At 34.5% G+C, this 22,422-nt stretch overlaps 1 protein-coding gene and 1 pseudogene across 4 annotated transcripts in view; both read right to left on the bottom strand.

Moving 5' to 3' along the window:
• Positions 1-22,422, bottom strand: part of HS2ST1 (heparan sulfate 2-O-sulfotransferase 1) — a 215,381-nt gene that overhangs the window by 11,965 nt on the left and 180,994 nt on the right. For all 3 annotated transcript variants that reach the window (XM_079139900.1, XM_079139898.1, XM_079139899.1), the window contains 2 exons: positions 18,942-19,027; positions 9,914-10,052 (listed from right to left, as the gene is read on the bottom strand). In XM_079139900.1, coding sequence (XP_078996026.1) covers positions 9,914-10,052; positions 18,942-19,027 — 225 coding nt within the window. The remainder of the gene's footprint in view (positions 1-9,913; positions 10,053-18,941; positions 19,028-22,422) is intronic.
• LOC306661220 (prefoldin subunit 4-like) lies at positions 10,061-18,935 on the bottom strand (annotated as a pseudogene). The gene has a single exon. The product of its transcript is annotated as a prefoldin subunit 4-like (transcript).

Here is a 22,422-nt window from a genome sequence, read left to right as displayed (position 1 = left end):
TAGGATTTTCTATAAATAATTTTCTCTTGTTAAACTTCAAGTCCTTAAAATAAAAAGGAAAACAATCAAATGCAATGAACAGAAACACTCCAGACTCTTTCAAAAAGCCCAGTTCAGCATAAAAAGTAACTGAAAAGTTTTTAAGATATGATCAGCTGCTCTTATGCAGATTCATATGAACTCCCTAAAACACACTAGTGTTAATTTTTTAATTATATTTTCCAAACTTCAAAAAAGATTATACACCCCAATTAGAATGGCAATTATCAAGAATATAAGCAACAATAGGTGTTGGAGAGGATGTAGGGAAAAAGGTACACTCATCCATTGCTAGTGGGGCTACAAATTAGTGCAGCCACTGTGGAAAGCAGTGGGGAGATTCCATAGAAAACTTGGAATGAACCCACCATTTGACCCAGCTATCCCACTCCTTGGTCTATACCCAAAAGACTTAAAAATCAGCATACTACAGTGACACAGCCACATCAATGTTCATAGCTGCTCAATTCACAATAGCCAGACTGTGGAACCAACCTAGATGTCCTTCAATTGATGAATGAATAAAGAAACTGTGGTATATATATACAATGGAATATTACTCAGCTATAAAGAATAATAAAATTATGGCATTTGCAGGCAAATGGATGAAATTGGAGAATATCATGCTAAGTGAGATAAGCCAATCTCAAAAATCCAAAAGACGAATGATCTCACTGATAAGCAGATAATGACACATAATGGGGGGTGGGGGGGCAAGAATGGAGGAAGGAGGGACTGTATAGAAGGAAAAGAGGGGTGGGAGGGGTGGGGGGGAAGGAAAAAATAACAGAATGAATCAAACATCATTACCCTATGTAAATGTATGATTACGCAAATGGTATGCTGTTACTCCATGTACAAACAGAAACAACATGTATCCCATTTGTTTACAATAAAAATAAATTAAAAAAAAAAACAAAGATTATAGGGGTAAGAGTTGGAAACAATATCCATAATCTTATTTAATGGAGTCACCTAGATTGGGACTAAGCCTTTTGTATTTTCTGAAATGAAGGAACTGAAAGCTAGATTGGACCTGGAGTCAAAAAAGAATTGAATTCATGGGCTGGGGAGATAGCTCAGTTGGTAGAGTGCTTACCTTGCATGCACAAGGCCCTGGATTCAATCCCCAGCACCGCAAAAAAAAAAAGAAAAAAAGAACTGAATTCAGTCCCAAATCCTACCACCTTCCTAATTGTGTGAGCTGTGGGAACATGCTGGAGGTCTTGGGGTCTAGAGTGCACAGTAGGAATAACCCTGACCTCACAGGATTGTTGTGAGGTGTAATATGACTGCAAGCACCCCCACACAGTGCCTGCTCAGCAGTTGACAATAAATGCTAAAACTGGGGGTGGGGGTGAGGAGGTGGTTTTTTATGAACCAGGTAAATGATTTTTTAAAGCCATAAAACAAATTGTTCTTTAGACCATTTAGATTACTCATTTAGGTATCTAACTCCTAAAATTAAAGTTGAAAAATTAAAGTTTGATGTTTGACAATGATGAACACTATATTTACATTCTAATCCCTTTCTGCAAATGATCTGCTTCATATTTTACATAGACAATGGAAGCTAAGCGTGAGCTCTCTTGATTTTCTGCTTAGATAAAAGCTTACTAGCACCTATAGCCTCTGACTGCTCCCATCTTTAACAATGGGAATACCATCCTCTCCCCTTCTGAGACCCTGTTCTATCAGTTTTTCCAGTTTCTTAATTATTCATCTTGCTTTCTTTAGAAGTATGAATATGTCCAAATGCCTATCACGTAAGAAACATTTCCGATGTTTTCTGTGTCTTTCAAAGCCAAACTTCTATTTTCAGAGTAGTTTTACCTCTCAGTTCCAACTTCTTCAATTCTTAGTTACTCCTTAACCTTTTGGATTCCATTTAAACTCCTTCCTCTGAAGTCCCTAATAATTTCCCAATTGACAAATCTAAGGGCCAGTTTTCAATTGTCATTTCACTGACCTCTTTGAAATCAAACTCTTTCCTATCCATTTCAGGACCTCATTTGTCTTCTGATTCCCTCCTCTTAGCTTCCTTGACATGCTCTACTCTCTCTGCCTACTCCTTAAGTGTTAGTTTTCCCCAGACATACGTACTCGCCCCTCTGGCTTTTCCTTCTTTTTTCATTTGGTCCTTTTTCATACTATATTTTCCAAGTGCAATCTCATTCAGTCTCACGGTTTCAACTTCTATTTAATGTTGACATCTCCCAGTTTAGTGTGAGAACTATTTCTTTTTTAATTAGTGTATTATAGTTATTCATAATTGTGGGGTTAGTTTCGACATTCTTAAATACACATATTTGTTTCATTTCAATCATCCATTGTTATGGTTTAGATATAAGGTGTCCTCCAAAAGCTCATGTGTGAGACAATGCAAGAAAGTTTAGAGGTAAAATGATTGAGTTATGAGCACCTTAACCTAATCAGTGAATCAATCCTCTGATAGGGATTAACTGAGTGGTAACTATAGGCAGGTAGGGTGTGGGAGGAGGAGGTAGGTCACTGGGGTCCTGTCTTTGGGGTATATATTTTGTCTGTTGTGAAGGGAGTCTCTGTTTCGTGGTGCCATATCCCCGGCTGTTCTCCTTCTCCTTTGCCATATACTTCCACCATGATGTTCTGCTTCACTTCTGGCCCTAAGGAATGGAGTTGGCTATCTATGGCCTGAGACTTCTGAAATCATGAGCCCCAAAATAAACTTTTCCTCTTTAAAATTGTTCTTTCCAGGTCTGGTCACAGCAGCAAAAAAGCTGACTAAAGCACCAGTACTATCCCCTTCCCTACCTCCTCCCTCCCCCAATCCCTTTCTCCTCTACTGATTTGCCTTTCTTCTATAAATATATTTTTAATTAGTACATTATAGACATACATAAAAGTGTAATTCATTGATATACTTATACATGCATATGATGAAGTCTGGTCAACTTCATTCATAGTTCTCCCCCTTTCCTATCCTTCCTTCTTACCCCCGAATCCCCTTTCTCTACCTCACTGTTCCACTGTTCTCCCTTCTATTTTCATGAGATCCCCCGCTATCACCATTTTAAATTCTTGTTTCTCCCTAGCTTCTGCAAATGAAAGAAAACATCTGACTCTTGACTTTCTGATTCTAGCTTATTTCACTCAGCATGATGTTCTCCAATTTCATCCATTTAACAGCAAATGGCATAATTTGATTCTTCTTTATTGCTGACTAAAACTCTGATGTATATATTTACCACATTTTCTTTATTCAGTCTTATACTGAGGGATACCTAGGCTGGTTCCATAACTTGTCTATTGTGAATTGCACTGCTATAAATAGTGGTATTCACGTATCTCTACAGTGTGCTGATTTTAGTTCTTTTGGATAAACACCAAGGAAATTAAAGGGATACAAATAGAAAAAGTCATCAAATTATCTCTGTTTGTTGATGACATGATCCTATACTTAATAAACCCAAAATACTCTACCAGAAGACTTCTGTAGCTGATAAAAAAAAAAAAAATCAATAAAGTATCAGGATACAAAATCAACATAAAAAATCAATAGCTTTCCTATTCCAATAATGAATCTCCTGGGGAAAAAAAAATCAGGAAAACAATTCCATTCACAGTAAAATTTAAAAAAATAATATAATACTTGGAAATAATTCTAATCAAGGAGGTGAAAGACTTCTATAGTGAAAATTATAGAATACTGAAGAAAGAAACTGAAGAAGACCTTAGAAGATGGAAAGACCTATCCATCTTGTTTTTGGATAGGCAGAATTAACATGGTCAAAATGGCCATATTACTAAAGCAATATACAGATTCTTCATAGAACTAAAAAAAAAAATAATCCTAAAAGTCATGGAAAACTGAAAGAACCAGAATAACCAAAGCAATATTGAGCAATAAGTGATGCTGAAGGCACCATGATACCTGATCTCAAATTATACTACACAGCTATCCTACCAAAATCAGCATCATGGCATTGGCATTGGAATAAACATGAATTCTTGTCTGAGGTCCAGAGATTTCTAGTGAATATCTCTCCCAACTTACGGATGACTCAAAGCCAAGTCCAAACAGAACTCATCATCTCTTCCTTAACTCCCTTATAATTTACTCTACTTGTTTTCTCTTTCATGAAAAGAACTACCTTAGTCCAATCAGAAACCTAGGAAGAAGAGATGTACGTTTGACTCTTGAGATGTACGTTGTGTGGATATTCTTGAGATGTACATTGTGTGGATACTGACTGAGATGAACAGTGTAATTCACAAAGAGAAGTTATAAAACCTTTAAATATGCCACCTACTAAGTTATTATATTGATTTTTCTGTGGTGTTTTACACATAAAATACTTTCTAAACAGCAATAACATATTTCTTTTTCTCTTTTCTCCACTGAAGGTACAGGGGATTGATCCCAGAGGTGCTCTATCACAGAGCTATATTCCCAGTCCTTTTTAATTTTTAAATTTGGAGACAGGATTTCCCTAAATTGCCCAGGCTTAACCTCACTTATGATCTTCCTGCCTCAGTTTCCCAAATTCCCAAAGATGTGTGCCACTGTGCCCAGGAATAATGATTTTTAAATGCTTCTGTGACACAAAATAGTAAAATTCACATTCCATAAGCAAAACATATTCAGAGACTAGGGCATTGCTAAGTACTACGGAGGCAACATTTTGTAAGCCCATGGTTAGGATCAGGTAGGACTAAGTCTGGACTTCTAACCTTGTTATCTTTTGCAAATTAATATCTATTTTTAAGTAGAATATACTAAATTCACTGTAATTCCTAGCTATCTTAATTTACTTTAGATAATTTAGAGAAAGAAATAGAAAAGGTTTATTGGAGGAGGAATTGTGATCTCCGGAGCCGTTAAATACTTCCTAATACACAAACTAATTCTCTTTGGATTTCTATTTAAAGCACATACATGTTTATTCTTTCTATAAGTATAAACTCCTTTTGGTAAAAAAAAAAAAAAAGTTAACAAAAATATTTAATAATCTATTAGGAAGCTAAAATTATAACAAGCTGTTATGCTATACAGATGGCATCTGGCAATGTCTGGAGACATATTTGGTTCTTACAATTGAGGTATGGGAGCCTACAGTAGAGGCCAGAGGATTTGTGTGTGTGTGTGTGTGTGTGTGTGTGTGTGTGTGTGTGTGTGTGTGTGTGAGAGAGAGAGAGAGAGAGAGAGAGAGAGAGAGAGAGAGAGTATGTGTGTGTGTGTGTGTACTGGAGACTGAATGTAGGGCTGTTTTACTACTAAGCTACATCCCCAGTCTTTTAAAATAATTTTTATTTTGAAACAGAGTTCTGCTAAGTTGCTTGGGTCCTCATCAAGTTGGTGAGACTAGCCTCAAACTTACTATCCTCCTGCCTCAGCCTCTCCAACTGCTGAGATTACAGATGTGTGCCATTGCACTTAAAGCCAGAGACGCTTTAAGTCCCTCATAACAAAAATGATCTGGCTTGAAAGAATAACTGTGTCCAGATTGAGAAATTCTTGCATATTCAGTGATATAAAAGATATAGCCAAAGCAATACTGAACAACAAGAGTGATGCTGAAGGTACCATGATAGCTTTTACCTAAGTATAGTGGCACATGCCTATAATCCCAGCAGTTTGGGAGGCTGAGGCAGGAGGATTGCAAGTTTGAAGCCAGCCTGAGTAACTTAGCAAGAACCTGTCTCAAAGAAAAGAAGAGAAAAGGAGGGCTGGAGATGTAGTTTAGTGGTACAGCACCCTGGATTCAATCCCTTGTGTATACACACACACACACAGTTAACTTTTAAGCAAAGAAATAGAATTTTGGAAAATTCACATTTACCAACATACGCCTAACAATTTCTCAATACTTAGACTTTTCTAGTTGGGTGCAGTGGTGCATGACCATAATTCTAGCTACCTGGAAGGCTAACGCAGGAGGACTGCAAGTTCAAGTCCAGTTTGGGTACTTAGTTAAGACCCTGTCTCAAAATAAAATTTAAAAAAGGGCTGGTACTATATTTAAGCAGTAAAGCACTTGCCTAGTATGCACAAGGCTCTGGCTTCACCCCCACTGCTCCCTCACACACAATGTTTTTGATGGTAACTGTGGTGATAAATACTGCCCCCCTACACACATTTATTTTTTGCAGTGCTGGGTACTGAGCTCAGGTACTTGCACGTGCTAAGGAAGTACTCTACAACTGAAGTATATCCCCAGCCACACTATGATATTAATGAATGAGAATTTCTGATATTGTATAATAAAATGCTAACATTTGAAAGGTTCACATAACTCAGTAAATCAATGTACTCCAAATGACCAATGTATGATGTCTCAAAATTGTGCTCGGTTAATAATTCAAAGTGTAACATATATCACTGAATATTAATGTAGCAGAATATAAAAAGTTCATTGATGTGGTTTCAGATTTCACAACTACCACTTAAGTTTTTTGTATTAAAATATTAAAAATAGCCACAATTTTCTGAAAAGGCTATTAAAATTCTTTTCCAATGACACCTGTATGAAGAAAAGAATGTAACAACAGACTGAATTCAGAAATATATAAAAATCAGGCTGGTTAAGCCAGATACTAAAAGATTTGTAAATGTAAAATGATACTAGTCTTTTTACTTTTTTAAGGTGGGAGATGGTTATTTGAATTGAAATTATTTATGTTAACATGAGTTTCCCATTGTTATTTTAAAATTAACATCTAAAAATTTCTCAAAAAAATGGGAAATTTATTGCTATTGAAAATTACAATAGATTTAGCCCACACAAACCAAAGTTCTTTGTGTTTCATCATACTTTTATTCGAGAGTATAAAAGGAATTCTGAGTTTAAAAAGTTTGAGAACCACCAATTTAATCTATATGGTTATTCAATAAAAACCTTCAAATCTCTCTATATATCTACTTTTCAGGTAATTAAGTAAAACTCTACATCTAAAATATAAAACACAGAGCATTTAAAATCTTCCAAATAAAACAAAAAGATTTTGGGGGATTGGCAGTACTGGGAATTGAACTTAGAGGTGCTGTATCCCTGAACTATATCCCAGCCCTTTTTGTTTTTTAATTTTAAGACAGGGTCTGACTAAGTTGCTGGGGCTGGGCTTCAACTTGTAATCCTTCTGCCTCAGCCTCCCAAGTAGCTGGAAGTACAGGCGTGCACCACTTTGCACAGCAAAACAAATCTGTTCCTTGTAAGACCAATTGAAACCTATCCTAAGTATAAATAGATCTGAAATGTGTTTCAAATTACTGTTTGACAGTACAACCAGAGAGCAGTTCAGATTATTGGAGTGCTAGTTTATAACATAATAATTGCTACGAGTAATGAATTGAATATTGCCTAACAGTGCTTTGAATATCATTTGAGGTGCAAATATACAATTTCATGGAAATAAAGCACTCCAAACTTTTTTGAAAATAGGATCTTTGTATTTTCAATGTAATGGCCACAGTTTAATCTCCATTATCTTCAAGTATGTCTCCATTTTCAGAAAAGTTTTATATACATGCAGTCTCATCAACTTTTTAGTTTCATGAAAACTCTTGCTGGTTAAAGATATTAAAAAAAATATTGTTTATAGGTCACAGAACATTACCAATATTTATATCATGAGAAACAAGATGAATTATTTAAAATACCTAACTATAAATATGTTTCAAAACTTAACAAATTCTATCACAAAACAAGTAATTTTATCCTTTAATAAAGTACTGGTCCTATCCTCAATAGACTTCAGACAATGCGATAGTATATTGCTCATGTTACTAATACTGCGTCTAAACTAACAGGTGTAATATATACTTTCATAACAAAATATTTTAAAAAACTAAGTCCTATCATCAGATGCAAAATGGTTCCACAGGATGGCATATCTACCTAAAATTTATATATATAAAAGGAAGATGATGTTAAAATATCTTCCTGGACATTTCCATGAGTATTAAAAGTATTTCTGGCACATCTCACATAAAAATGTTTTTAAGGACAAAAAGAGGGGTTACAACTATGGGCTATGGAATTAGAGTGGTTGGATTTAAATTCTAGCTTATGACACAAGGCAAGGTATAAAACTTTTCTGTGTCAAAGTTTCCTTACTGTAACATGAGGACAATAACAGCAATTACCTCATAGAATTGTGCAAGTTACTTGAAAACCCAATAACCTAAAACAGTTCTTGGTATACAATAAACAATAAATGTGAGTTATTGTTAATTTCATTAAGCATTGTTATTGTTCAATCCCCTAACCTACATAGGATAGCAACCACAAAACGATGCTATCCAGGGCTGATAGTGACAAATGGGGCATACGAGACCTACCTGCCTTACTCCTTTCATCAATGGACAGAGATGGGTACTAACGTTTATTAGTAATAGACTGAATGGTAACAACTAAAATGAGAAAAATCAATAATTTCTAAAAAATGAATTTAGAAATAAATACCAAAATAATTCTATAAAGCATTAGGCCACAAAATAATTACATTAATAGATTTCACAAAAATCTGTAGAACACAGTAATAATATTTTTAGAAATTAATGCTAAAATATAGGTGTACTCTGGAAAAAGATTTGGTTAGTTATCTATGTTTGAATCAATACATTCTGCCTAATGTTTTGAGACTAAGAAAAGAATAGCAATTTCTAGAAAATATAATAAAAGAAAATGAAACAAAAAATTACTGCCCCATCATGTGACAAAGAAGAAACATCTAACTTCAAAAAATTGTTGCATATTTATTAGTATTATTTACCACGTATCTAGCATCACTCCTGTATAACACTTTAAAGTTTAAAATTTGCAAAATTTACACATTTATTTATTAATAAGCACTTACAGATAAAGTAGTACCATGTTAAGTACTAGGGACTCAAAGATAAATGCATGCTTCAGGAGGTTCACTATATTATGGGAAAGACAATATGTAAACATAATCCAAATATCACAAAATAAATGCTTAAAAGCAGAGATGGCATGCTCTGCGAACTTTAAAAGAATACTCATACTGAATCCTCATACTGAATATGAGGAATAGCATGTGCAAAGAGTATGAATCAATAGTAAGTTTGGAGGATGGTGATATTTCATGTGGTTGAAACAGCTGGCTGGGTATCTGGTGCAAAAATAGACAGGAGAGATAGGTCTCAGATCCTATCAGATTGTGTTTCCCACGCCTTGGGTAATTCTGTGAGCACTGAGTTCCCCAAAAAGGTGCTCCACCAGAAAAGGGAAAAATGACTATAGTTCTTAGAAATATAAATCTGGTGATATTCTATAGGATACACTGAAATGAAAGACAACCCAAATCTGAACATGATACAAACTTTATCCAGCCATTATTCTCTCCTTGCCTGAAAAAAACAAAAATAGCTGCTTTAGCAGAACAGTAACCCTAACTGATGATTACAAGTAAATATAAATTTCCATAATTAAGACTAAGAGAACCCAAATATATATGAAGATACAGCTTATTAATCAATAATTATAAAAGTCTTAATGGTCTCCTGGTTTTTTTTTTTTTTTTTTTTCCAGTGCTGGGCATCAAGACAAGGACCTCACACATTCACACATGCTAGGTAAGAACTCTAGCACTGAGCTACATCCCCAACCCTGAAAAATTAATAGGATAAGTAAAATGGATATTCAGTCCTACAACAAGAAAAATATTTTTAAAAATCACAAAAGTTATGGATATTTCAAGGGATTAGCTACACAGTTTACTTTCTATATACTTCAGAGTTCCTTCCAAAATTTCCACAATAGCAAGCAGTACATTTATCATCAGTAACTACAACAAATTTAAAAAGAGGATTAGCCATTGCATTTAATAAACAATTATCTGTATGACAATATCTTAAAAACTAAAGTATTACCTTTTTGTCTCCTTGTTTTCGTCTCCTTAATCCTGGTCTATAATCATCTCCAAATCTCAGAAAGTAATAGTAAGAAACAAGCCTCTCAATAGGATCCCTAATGACATTAATATAAATTGGCTTCTTCTTCACACCAAATCTGAAATAGAACAAAATTAAAAGTGTTGAAATCAACATTTTATTCTCTTTAATAAAGTCCAGAAATTGTACATAGTATTTTTAAGTATTGATCCTATATGAAAAGAAGAAAATGAATTTAAGGAAAATAGAATTATGTAAAGATTGGGAAATATTTCATCATTATTTACATCACGAGAAAGCAAATGTGAAATAAGAATTTACAAAATCATGGGGCAACAACTGGGCAATCCTCCCAGAGGTTTGGCCTGCAGATGCCTAGGTAGAAACACTCATATGTGTCTTGCCAACCCACCCACTACCCAGGAAGCAGTCAAGTATCCTGCCTTGAGTAGTTCAGCAGGTCAAGGAACCTGGAAGCAGCTGGGTAGGCTGTTCACAGAAGCTTGGCACAGTGACTCTGAGAAGCAGACCCCAGAGACCTTGTGAGGTGACCTGATTAGTACCTCATCTGGCCTACTGGTGTGGCTTGGCCTCCAAGTGGCCCTCAGACACTGACAGGCCACTCCTAAATACACTGTCAAAACCACATGGGTACACTATAGCACCCTTAACCTCCCAGAGCCCTTGGAAACTGATGGATAGCATGCCTCTGCTGCCACACCAGTTGTGCCTCATTTGCACAGGCCTGGCAAAGTGGTTCCCCCATGAAACCCTTGAAAACTGGTGTCCTAGACCTGCAGCTGTGTGTGCTACACCCAGAACTGCCAGTAAACCAACCACATCTATGAAAGTTGCATCCCTGTTGATAGTACAATTCTACAACCTCTGTAGCCTAGGCCATTGAGGTACAGATATCACCAATGTTGATTATAACTGAAGCAGAAACGTAGACCTACACTAAAGCAGTCACCTAGAACCAAAGATAACACAGTTTATCAAACCAACAACCCAGAACACATAACCAGGAGAAAGTTTCTTACTATGAAAGCCACCCTGAAAAATTGGTAGAGGCAAATGATTGCCAACAGACAAGTTATCAACACAGGGATACAAGAAGTCTGAACCAAACTCTTTAGCAACAAACCCAAAGAGAAGGAAACCGAAGAACTGCCTGACCAAGAATTAAAGCAAACCAAAAACAAACAAACAAACAAACAAAAAAACTGAAGAAAACCTGAGACTGATGTGACTCTATTAAGCTAGTAAATTTTGCTTTTGGGGTGCTCCAGGAAGGAGTACAAAAGGGGAAAGGCAAATAAAATCTATTCAATAATATAACTCCTAAAACCTTGCAAAATCTTGGGAAAGATATTAATATCCAGGTCCAGGAAGATCCAAAAACTCTTATAAGTTCAATCAACAACAATTTTCTGAGTCATATTATAGTTAAACTGTTAGAAGCATTAGATAAAGAGAAACACTCTTAAAAACAACAAAAATATCAAGTCACATATAAGGGAATCCCCATGAAAACTAATAGCAGACTTCTCAATAGAAATCTTAAGGGCCAGGAGAAAATGGGATGAAATAAATATTCAAATTCCTGTAAGGAAAACAAAACAAAACAAAACCTGCCAACCAAGAATACTATGACCAGAAAAGTTATAATAAAGAAATTAAGAAGAAATACAGTGTTTCCAAGACAAGCAAAAACTGAGGAAATTCATTACCACTAGACATAAAATATTTAAGAGTCCTACCCTAGAAGCAAAAGGATGATAACTACCATCATAATAACATAAGAAAATAACAAAAAATCACTAGTAGAGCAGATAAATGAAGGAAAATCAAAACTTATCACTACAGAAAACCACCAAACAGAAAGATGAAAAAAAGAGGAAAGAAGAAACAAAGAACATTCACAATCAGAAAAAAAAAAAAATGGCAAAATGATAGGAGTATGTCTTTACTTATCAGTAATAACCTTGAATGGAAATGGGTTCCTTGAAAAATTAGAAACAGAACTATCATATGATTCAGCAATCCAACCAACTACTGGGTCAATATCTAAGGGAAATGAAATAAGTATGCTGAAGAGATGTCAGTGCTGATGTGTTTACTGCAACATTATTCACAACAGCCAAGATATGGATTCAACCTAGGTGTCCATACGAATGGATTAAAAAAAAAAAAAACCAACAGTATGTGCATAGGTTTGTGTGTGCGTGTGCATGCAAACAGGAATATTATTCAGTCATACCAAAAGAGAAATTCTGTCATTTACAACAACATGAAGAGGACATTCAGGCATGGAAAGACAAATACTGCTTGCTCTCACATATACGTGAATCTCAAAAACAGAACAGTGGTTGCCAGAATGTAGGAAGGGTGTTGGAGTAGAAGATGAAGAGAGATTGGTTAACAGGTACAGGAGTTGGACAGCAGGAAGAACATTAACAAAACAGGATAACTATGGTTGACAACAATTAATCAAATATTTCAAAATAGCTAATAAAGAGGATTTAAGTGTTCCCAATTCAAACAAATGATACATGTCTGAGGTGATAGTCCTGTCAATTATTCTGATCTGATCATTATACATTGTATACATGTATTGAAATATCACAGTATACCCCATAACTATATAGAATTACTATGTGAATTAAAAATAAGCATATATTTAAAATTATGGCTGAAGATAAAGAAGGGGAAATGAATGAAAAATAATTTTAAACTTTACTGGAAAGAATTATACAGAAAGTGTGAATGCCATAGCCTTCTGGAGTTCCAAGTTCAAGTAGACAAGTCCCTCATGAATTAGCACATACCTATGCAGCAAGGAGTTTTCATTTCTAATTCACTAAATGAGGTAAACATTATCCAGTGCTACAGCATTAGTTAACTCAAGGGTGACCATTTGAATCTACTGTCTACTTTTGCTGAGTTTAAAGACATTAATTCCTTAAAGAATGATAAAGTTAACAGATTACAGATGATTTTTACTGCAGCAACACCTGCAGACCCTAGAATTAACTGGCTCCTTGTCCTAACATCCTGCTCTGTTCCAGTCTTGAAATGTTGTCTTGACTCTTCCCTTTCCTTTATTTTTCATTTAATACAGTTACCAAGGCCTTTTGATTTGTCCTGTGTAGGTTTTCTCACAGGTTTGACCTATCTTCATCATTCTTTTTCTCTTCACCACTGCCCTCTTGATGGGCCTTTTGCTTAGATTACTGAAATAATCTAGTTGGTTTTCTTATATGCAGTCTCTTTCCCTTTCAATTTACCTTCCACACCAATTCCCAACTAATGGTCTTAAAACATCATTTGCTAGATTACTCTTCTTAGGAATGTGAAACAGTTTTGCTGATTAGATAACATTAAACCTAAACTCCTGGAGCTTGGGGGTGTAACTCAGTGGTAGAACAACTTGTCTCACATGTGTGAGGCAGTGGGATTGATCCCCGCCTCCCAACAATAATGAAAAACCCACCTAAACTCCTTTGCTTGGTTATCTTACATTTGTTTTGACTTGTCTCAATTACTGCCTTCTTGGTCCTTTTCTTCAACTCAGGGCTGTTTCTTTTATCTCCCATGTATCATATTTATTCCTCCTTATATGCCTTTGTTCATCCTGTCTTCCTTAACAAGAATGCTACTCTCATTTTTCCATTCTTTCTTCCTCTACAGCAATTCACTCAAAAACCTTATGTGTACCCAATGCATGCCAAACCGTATCCTAAATACTAGGGAAATAGAAATGTGGGTGTGTGTGCAGGAGGTGGGGGGAGACAAAATTCTTTGCCTCTTTGGAGCTAACATTCTACCTGGAGGAGACAGACAATAAACACATAAATAAGTGGATATGTCTCAGATGGTAAAACATACTAAGGAGAAAAACAATGCAACAAAAGGGAATATGAGGGCAGGTAAGGGAGAACACCATTCAAATGGTGTGTTTTTAGGAAAGCATCATAGATTTATGTAATGAGGAGGAAGCCATGCAGATATCTGGGATCCCTGGGAGAAATCATGTAGGGAAGAGGGAAGTATGAAGACTCTGAAGCTTCTCAGTGCCAGGCATTCTGAGGAACAGCAAAATCAATCTGGTTGCAAAATCAGAGGGGCTAGTAACCGAGGATGAAAGAAAAGAGGCAGAAATGGAAGTGAAGTAAATGCAGATTGTGTTCTTCTTGTAGACCATTATAACCATAATTTTTGCAGAGTCGGGTGAGGGCATTGGAAGATTTAAGCAGACAAATGTCATGATATGATTTATTTTAAAAGGCTGAAGGAATAAATAGAGGAGTTATAAGAAAATTTTGTGACCTTTCTTCCTGATGTCTATACACATAATGCTATCTGCTTTCACTGGATACCTCCATTACTGGGAGCTGGTGCCATTAAGCAATTTAACTCAGCTTGTCCTACTAGTGTTTCTCCTGCTCCTCTTTTCTCCCCAACAGCATTATAAATCAGTAGAGACTATTAATAATGCCGTAAAAGTTTATTTCACCAATTTTTAAAATAAACTATACTGTTGCAGATGGGCAGCACTGGTATATAAGGTTATTAGACTAGTAGCTCCATGAGGGTAAAGTCTGTTTTACTCTTGTTCATGGCTTTATCTAGTGCTCAGCACCACATCCAACACACGGGTGAAGAACAGATTGTTATGAATTTGCCACTTACAAAAACCTTTCTGTGGGAGAGTGTACCCAGTAGTGAGAAGAGTAGGGAGGCATTGGAAAAACATTCTTGTTACTTTAGCTGACAAAGCTGAGAGTCTTGTGATAGGAAGCTACAAGAAAGGAAGAACATTGAATAATGGGATAATGATTTCATTCTTAAAACTGTGGGATTCCGTGGGAACCCTTTCTATACTCTCCATTAGTCACTGCTCCACTCATTCCCTTGGGAATAACCTCTCCTAGAACACAAATGCTTCCTTTTTTCCCTTTCCCCTTATCCCTGACACGTAGAGTAGGTAGCAGTTCTTACCAGGTACTAGTGAAAAGCGGGTATGACACATTACAAAACCTTCCTCATTGTCTAGCAAATGGTATCTGTGGATTGGCTTTGTGGAGCATTTATTATGTATGAAGTATGATTTTAATGAGATCATCAGTAAATTAATTCTGAAAATGGATAAGAATTATTTGTAAGTTATGAAGTGGTTATATAGGCATGAAGGGATGTGAGCAAGGAATTATAACACAAGGTGGGCATGATAAAAATGGCATCTGAAAAAAAAATCTGGGCTGCACAGCTTCACTGGTTAGAAAACAAAGCTAACATGATTTGTTGGTTTAAAATTTTTTCCAAGCAGGTAGTTTACACATTGGAAAAGGTAAGTTCTGCAGTCGCGGATTTCACCTTTAATCCTAACCAGTAATTTGAACTGTAGATGACTCAGGTGGAAGAATTTTTTTAAAAATTCTTTATTTAAGGAAAATAAACTATTTCACACTAGTGGCCTATTAGAATGTTCTGCATGAAAAGAAGAGTATATATTTGGCAGAATTCTGCAGATGGCTATCAAAAAAGAAGAAAAAAAACAAAGCTCATAATATTATCAGCAGGTTGGTTAAAAGATGATTTAAGAACCTCATTCTTGCCCTGTCAACATAAGTGGTATTTAAAAAAGAAACTGAAACTAGGATCATTTCTTTATAATTATGTTCTGTAGATAGCATGGCCAGAAGAGTGAACAGCAGCAGAGAGAACAAGTGTAGACTCAGAACATTTGTAATGAACCTTGTCTACTGGCCAAAGTCTGAAAGGGAGATGATGAAGCTCTAAGAGGGCTAAATAGCCTTGGAAAGGGCTATGATTTGAGATTTCTGCTTCACACCAGATTTAACATCTCTATTTATGCATCAGTCTCACCAGGGACACTTATGCCTTGTATTGTACATATTTATTCTGAACTCTCTAAGCCCTAAAGGGTCACAGAAGCTTTTAAATTCTAGTGGGAAGTTCCCATTGTCTTATTTTTTTTAAAAAGTGAATAATGAATTGGTATTTGTTTTTTATTTACATATTTTAAAAGGGGCATCTACTACACATTTATTAGAATGGCAGAAATCTAAAATTTTCACTGTTTATAATGAAACATTATATACTAGTAAGTCTAGAAAAATTTGGGTTTCAATGGCTCATTAGAGTCAAGAATTGCAACTTTACTATATTTTCTACATAACAGGACATTTTGAAAATGTCTAACCTACACAGTTTTTAAACTATAAAATACCTCAACTTATGGCATTAATTTATTATCTCTACATTATTTTTAAATTGTCCAGTACTAAAAACAAAACAGTGAGCACTTGAGGGAAAAATGGGAAGGAAGAACTAGGAAATATGCTAAAAAAGAACAGGATTAAAATAAAAAGGAAGCAAGACAGGACGGGAATGTAAAATGTGAAAAAAATATATATACATTTTTGTTATTATCCTAAAGAACTGGGGGGAAAAAATCTGGCCTATGGCTTGAGCAGACATAAGCTTGCAAATAGAATGTGTGTTCTTAGTAATTAGTATAACCTAAAGATGACTTTTTTTTTTTTTTTTGCCTATCTTATTTCCTGGGGTTCACACTCTTTTCAATGTCTCTGCTAAAGCAACTGAAAAATTACATGACTAAATAGTTCTTTTACCAAATTCATCATTTTCATCAGAAAGCAAATATTTTAATGGACTCTACAAAGTACCATGTCAGTCAAGAAAATATCCTGAATAAAGCATTTTAAAAATTTTAAGTGATGCTTCTTTCTTTTTCCTTATACATTCATGGAGTGTATGACTATGAAGCTAAAAGATAATGAAAAAAGATATAGTTAGCTCTAGAATAGTTCTTTACCATTAAAATACATTAATTACATTTCCTCTAATTTTTTTTAGATTTTCAAATTTTGTAAAAGTCTATTAAAATTTTCACAGTATTTTTTTACTTCCAGTAACATCAGACCCATTATGAAAATATTCAAACTCTTAAACATTTATGTCAGTATTTAATAAGTAAGATCATTCCTTTCAAAAAGCTTTAGACTTTTCAAATACAAGAACCTCAGCATATACCAGAGTTTTGTTCTAAGTACAAGACTTTGCCCAAAGCAAAAGCACTCAATACATAATTTTAATAATGAAAACCTGAAGTATTAGAAACCAAGCTGTGTGTGGAAAAAATAAATCATTTAGGTGAAAGGGTAACAAACATTCAATTCAAGGATAATGCAGCCCTAAGGGAAAAAATGCATATGAATGAAGTTTATGAAATTGGTTCAATGCCTCTGCAAAGAAAAAATAATTAGTTTATTTTAAAGCTGCCTATAAAATGTTTTCAATATTGCAGTATGAATTATTTATAGAAAAATGTACATCTAACTTTAAAGTCACCATTTTATTGAAAGATCTTGAGTACTATGTGAAAAAATTAGAAATACAAATATATCATTTATGCATGTACTATTTAGGTGATTCCTTTTTTAAAAATTATATAATTTCCAAGAAAGTTAAGATTTATTATTTATCTGAATCAGTAATATTTCATTCTTTTCAAATTTAAGGAGAGTAAGATACCATTTTCATTTCAAATTTTATACAGAATGCCTTTTAAAGCTGACAAACACATAAAGGTGTATTACTTTATATTTTAAAACAATATTCAAGTTTATTAAATACATTTTTAAAGTATTATAAAATATTTAACTTTCATTAACTTCAAGGTTTATGTTGCTGCCAAATTTTGCATATAATTGAACTTTCAAATGGGCTAACAACCACTGAATTGATTCCACTCTGGATTCTAAGGTGACAATTTCTTCTTGCAAATTTTTCTTTGTTTCCTCTAACATTTCCTATATTTCTTCTAGAAAATGACTAATGATAACATCTCCAATATGATAATGTATCACTAAGAGTCATCATCTGCAAACATGATGTCATCACAAGTATCTATTAAATTTTGGAGTTGTTTCTTGTTTACTTCTATTTCTCCCTTTAGTTCTGTCACTGTATTTGTATTCCATGCAAATCTGTCTATCTTGTTAATCTTCAAAAGTGATAGTGACATCTCCTGCAGCTGCATTCTTCATGGTGGCTACCATCTTGGGTGAAGGTATATTTCTTTATTATGATTACTAAATTAAAAACCTGAACAGGTCTAAGATTAAATAAAACTTTTTTTGGCGTTTCTGAAGGTAATGCGGAATATTATTAGGGGAAACATTTGAATTTGAGGCTTTACTCTAATAGCACTATGTGCACAATATAAAAAGTTGAAATGGATCCATGAGACTCCATATGTTTAGATCATTCCCTTTAACCCAGTTTCTGATCAGTACTTATTGTGGCACAAATTCTAGAGAAGGCCACATAATGCTTTAATATTTTAAGCAGGTCTGTAGTTTTTTGAACTTATCCTTAAAAGAATCATGACAGAAATATTCTGACCTCATTCCTCCCAAAAATATGGGATATGAGACTTTATCTCCAATCACATCTTAATTTAAAAATAAAAGAAAATCATTATTTTTAAAAGTAATTCTTGTAGTTTTGAAACTAAAGCAAGGTAGTCAACGTAAAGTATATCTGGATAAGAAGCAGAATCCCTGGAACATTAATAACAACGTGAGTTTCTTTGCTTTTGCAATTCTCAATGATGCGTTAAGTCATAATCTAATTGATTAGGTTAGATGCTATTCTTCTGGAATAGCTTCATCCTGTCTGGACAAGAAACATACACACGAAAATAATGACAAATAACTTTAAAGATCATTACCTAAATTTAACTTGAATTTCTATAATTAACATGAGAACTGCCAATTTACGAACACTAGAGGGCAGTAAAACACTAGAAGGAATATTTATAATCAAAGTGGCGAAGTTGTGAATATATTCCTTTTTTGGCAGGGAAGGGAATGATACTCATAATAATAAAGTTATTTCTTTTTAGGTTGCTGAATTACATAACATTCTTTGGTTTGTCACTTTAGGTACAACTTACTTGGCAAAATCCAAATAAGAAATGTGTCCATGATAAAAACCTGGTTTCATCTCTTTCCAGGAAGTTATATTCTTCACAAAGCGCACCTAAAAAGGGAAAACATACTCATTACTGAAGTAAAATTTAAGGAAAATGAAATTTGATGAAAGTAAATTTAAAACCAGTCACACTGACAATTACAGAGCTAGAAACATAGGTTTGACCTAAATGGTAATCTGTAAGGATTAATTCATCATGGGGTTACTTTCACCACACTCAGAAAAAAGTGATGATTCTGGAAACAAAACTGTACAATGCAACAATATACAACACTGACTAGGGTGTACATTCACATGGGATGAAAGAAGTATATTCAATTCTTAAACACATATGGAAGCAAGCAACACTAGCAACACAGAAACATTCTATCAAATAGTTTGTTATTAAAAAATAATTTTTATTTACAATTCATCAAGTATGAAGTAATTCTTAAGCCAACCATTAAAGAAAATATAATTGAGGTTTTAAGAGTTAAGAGCAGGTATCACAAGCTTTTCGATAAAAAAGATTAATAAAATTAAAGATATAACATAGGTCAAATAAAAAAATTTAAAACATCTAAATATTTCCTACTTTACTAGAATTGAAAGTATGCAATGGTTAATATGAAAAATTGGATAAGTGTAAATACATTAATATTTTTAAAGAATATAGAATTTGATAAACCTAAGTATCACCAGTCACCAAGCAATGATATATAATTTCTCAAAGAAAAATGGCAGATTTTTATAAGCAAATATCTGTATGATGAACACCAAATAGTTGAGATATTTTAAGACTAGATACAGTACAGAGAACTGGGGTGGTGAGGCCCACCTTTCCATACTACACGAAAGGCATCTGCAAAAGCTATGACATCAGCCTCAAAAGAATAGGTCTGTCAATCACATACTTATGATGATTTAGCAATCCTTCATTTATATTTTAGTATAGTGTTAGTCACATGAAAAGATTCTGGAGCACTTTATACTGGATTAGTGTCATCAAGTTAATAACAATGAATGAAAATGGCTGCTTTTAGATAAGGACTATTGGTAGGATAAGGAGGGGAAAATGCAGATGTAATCATATGTCAGAGAATGTGAACTGGGGAAAACAGAGGGTTCTGCAAGAATTTATTTTTTACACGAAGTATTAATAACCCCTATACTAAAAGAAATAATGAGGCTTTTAGGATGGAAATGAAGTAAGCCTTACTTAATATCTTCTCCATATACATACATACTCTTGAAATAAAATATGAAAATCAAATGTATATAAATTTAGGTTCCATTAGAAAATACACATTTCATTTTGGCATATATTTTTAACTTTTTATGCACTGAAACAAAGAGCCACATAAATGTGATTTGAGGTAGTCATGTTCTTTCCTATTCATTCTTCAAATAAGAAACCAAGTAGAATGAAAATAGCAAATGGCAAATGAAAAAAAATATTAAATTAATTAATCTAAAACCTGCATCCTTCAAAACAATTACACGTTGAACATGAAAAGTCCCACCACTTAATGGTCAGTTACTTCATATAAACTTCTGGTTCTATGAAAATGAGTTTCAGTATTTCAGACAAAAATGAAAAAAATAGAGAAGGCAAAAAAAAATAAGAAATTGGAAGTGGTGGTTAAAGAAAGTTTAAGACATATTTAGCAACTCAGCTCTGTTTTCTGGAAGCTGAGATTTAATATGGACATGGTGGTGTGGGAAGGAAATGAAAGGAGAAGTGAGACTGAAATCTGAGAAAATGTCATTATATAAGCCAAATGTTAGAGAAGACCATAGTACAAACTTGGAGTATACTGTGATGAAAGATTCTGGCAGAAATAAGATGGATATAAATTTCAAGTATTTTTTTCCTCCAAACTTCTTAACATTAAATTTAACTTCTCAGGATGAATGACACTTCATCCAATGTGTGTCCTTCAATTTGAGGTAAAGAGCCCAGAAAGCTGTGGAATACCTGGACTATATTCAGGCATCTCAGTTTGAATGTAAAATCACTTGGGACTCTTGTTAAAATACAGATTCTGATGCTGAAGGTTTAATGTAGAATATTCTGTACTTCTAACAAGTCCTCAGGGGATGGCTTTGCAGCTAGTCCATTGGCCACATTGAGTAGCAAGGCTTCAGCATGTGTGAGAGCTAACTCTTGATTTTATTCATATGAGACATGTTTCTTTTTTCCTTTTTTTAAAAATTTTGATTCACTGTACACAAATGGGGTACAACTATCATTTCTCTGATTGTATACAAAGTAGAGTCATACCACTTGTGTAATCATACATGTACATAGGGTAATGATGTTTGTCTCATTCTATTTCCTTCCCCCCGGCCCCTCCCCACCCCTCATTTCCCTCTACACAACCCATCCTTACTCCATTCTTCCCTTACCTCCCCTCCCCACTGACCGTTATGTATCATTATTTGCTTATCAGAGAAATCATTCAGCCTTTGGTTTTTTGGGATTGGCTTATTTCACTTAGTATGATATTCTCCAACTCCATCCGTTTACCTGTAAATGCCAAAATTTTATTCTTCTTTACAGCTGCATAATATTCCACTGTGTATATATACCACAGTTTCTTTATCCATTCATCTACTGAAGGGCAGTTAGGTTGTTTTCACAATCTAGCTATTGTGAATTGAGCAGCTATGAACATTGATGTGGCTGTGTCACTGTAGTATGCTGATTTTAAGTCCTTTGGGTACAGGCCAAGGAATGGGATAGCTGGGTCAAATGGTGGTTCCATTCCAAGTTTTCTAAGGAATCTCCATACTGCTTTCCAGAATGGTTGTACCAATTTGCAACCCCACCAACGATGTGCAAGTGTACCTTTTTCCTCACATCCTCGCCAGCACCTAGTGTTGCTCGTATTCTTTGATAACAGACATTCCAATTGGGGTAAGATGAAATTTTAGGGTAGTTTTGATTTGCATTTCTCTTATTACTAGAGATGTTGAACTTTTAGTTTGAATCTATTCCAATTATTGATTCCTGCTTTTATTTCTTATGCTCTGGGAATCATGTTAAGGAAGTCTGTCTAAGCCAACATGATGAAGATTTGGACCTACTTTTTGTACCCTATTAGGTGCAGGGTATCTGGTTTAATTCCTAGGTCCTTGATCTATTTTGAGTTGAGTTTCGAGCAGGATGAGAGATAGGGGTTTAGTTACTGCATATGGATTTCCAGTTTTTTCAGCACCATTTGTTGAAGAAGCTATCTTTTCCCCATTGTATGCTTTTGGCACCTTTGTCTAGTATGAGATAACTTTATTTATGTGGGTTTGTCTCTGTGTCCTCCATTCTGTACTGCTGGTCTACCTGTCTATTTTGGTGCCAATACCATAGGAGGCATGTTTTTATTGTGCTTGCAAAGAAGGCCTGAGGCCTACAGAAGCATCTGAATAAGGTTACCCTTATTATACTGTTTCAATAAAAATATACT

The sequence above is a fragment of the Sciurus vulgaris genome (genome assembly GCF_902686455.1).
Source record: "Sciurus vulgaris genome assembly, chromosome: 1".
Taxonomy (NCBI): Eukaryota; Metazoa; Chordata; class Mammalia; order Rodentia; family Sciuridae; genus Sciurus; species Sciurus vulgaris.
Note: the sequence above shows the minus strand (reverse complement) of the source record. Positions and strands in the feature narration are given on the sequence as shown.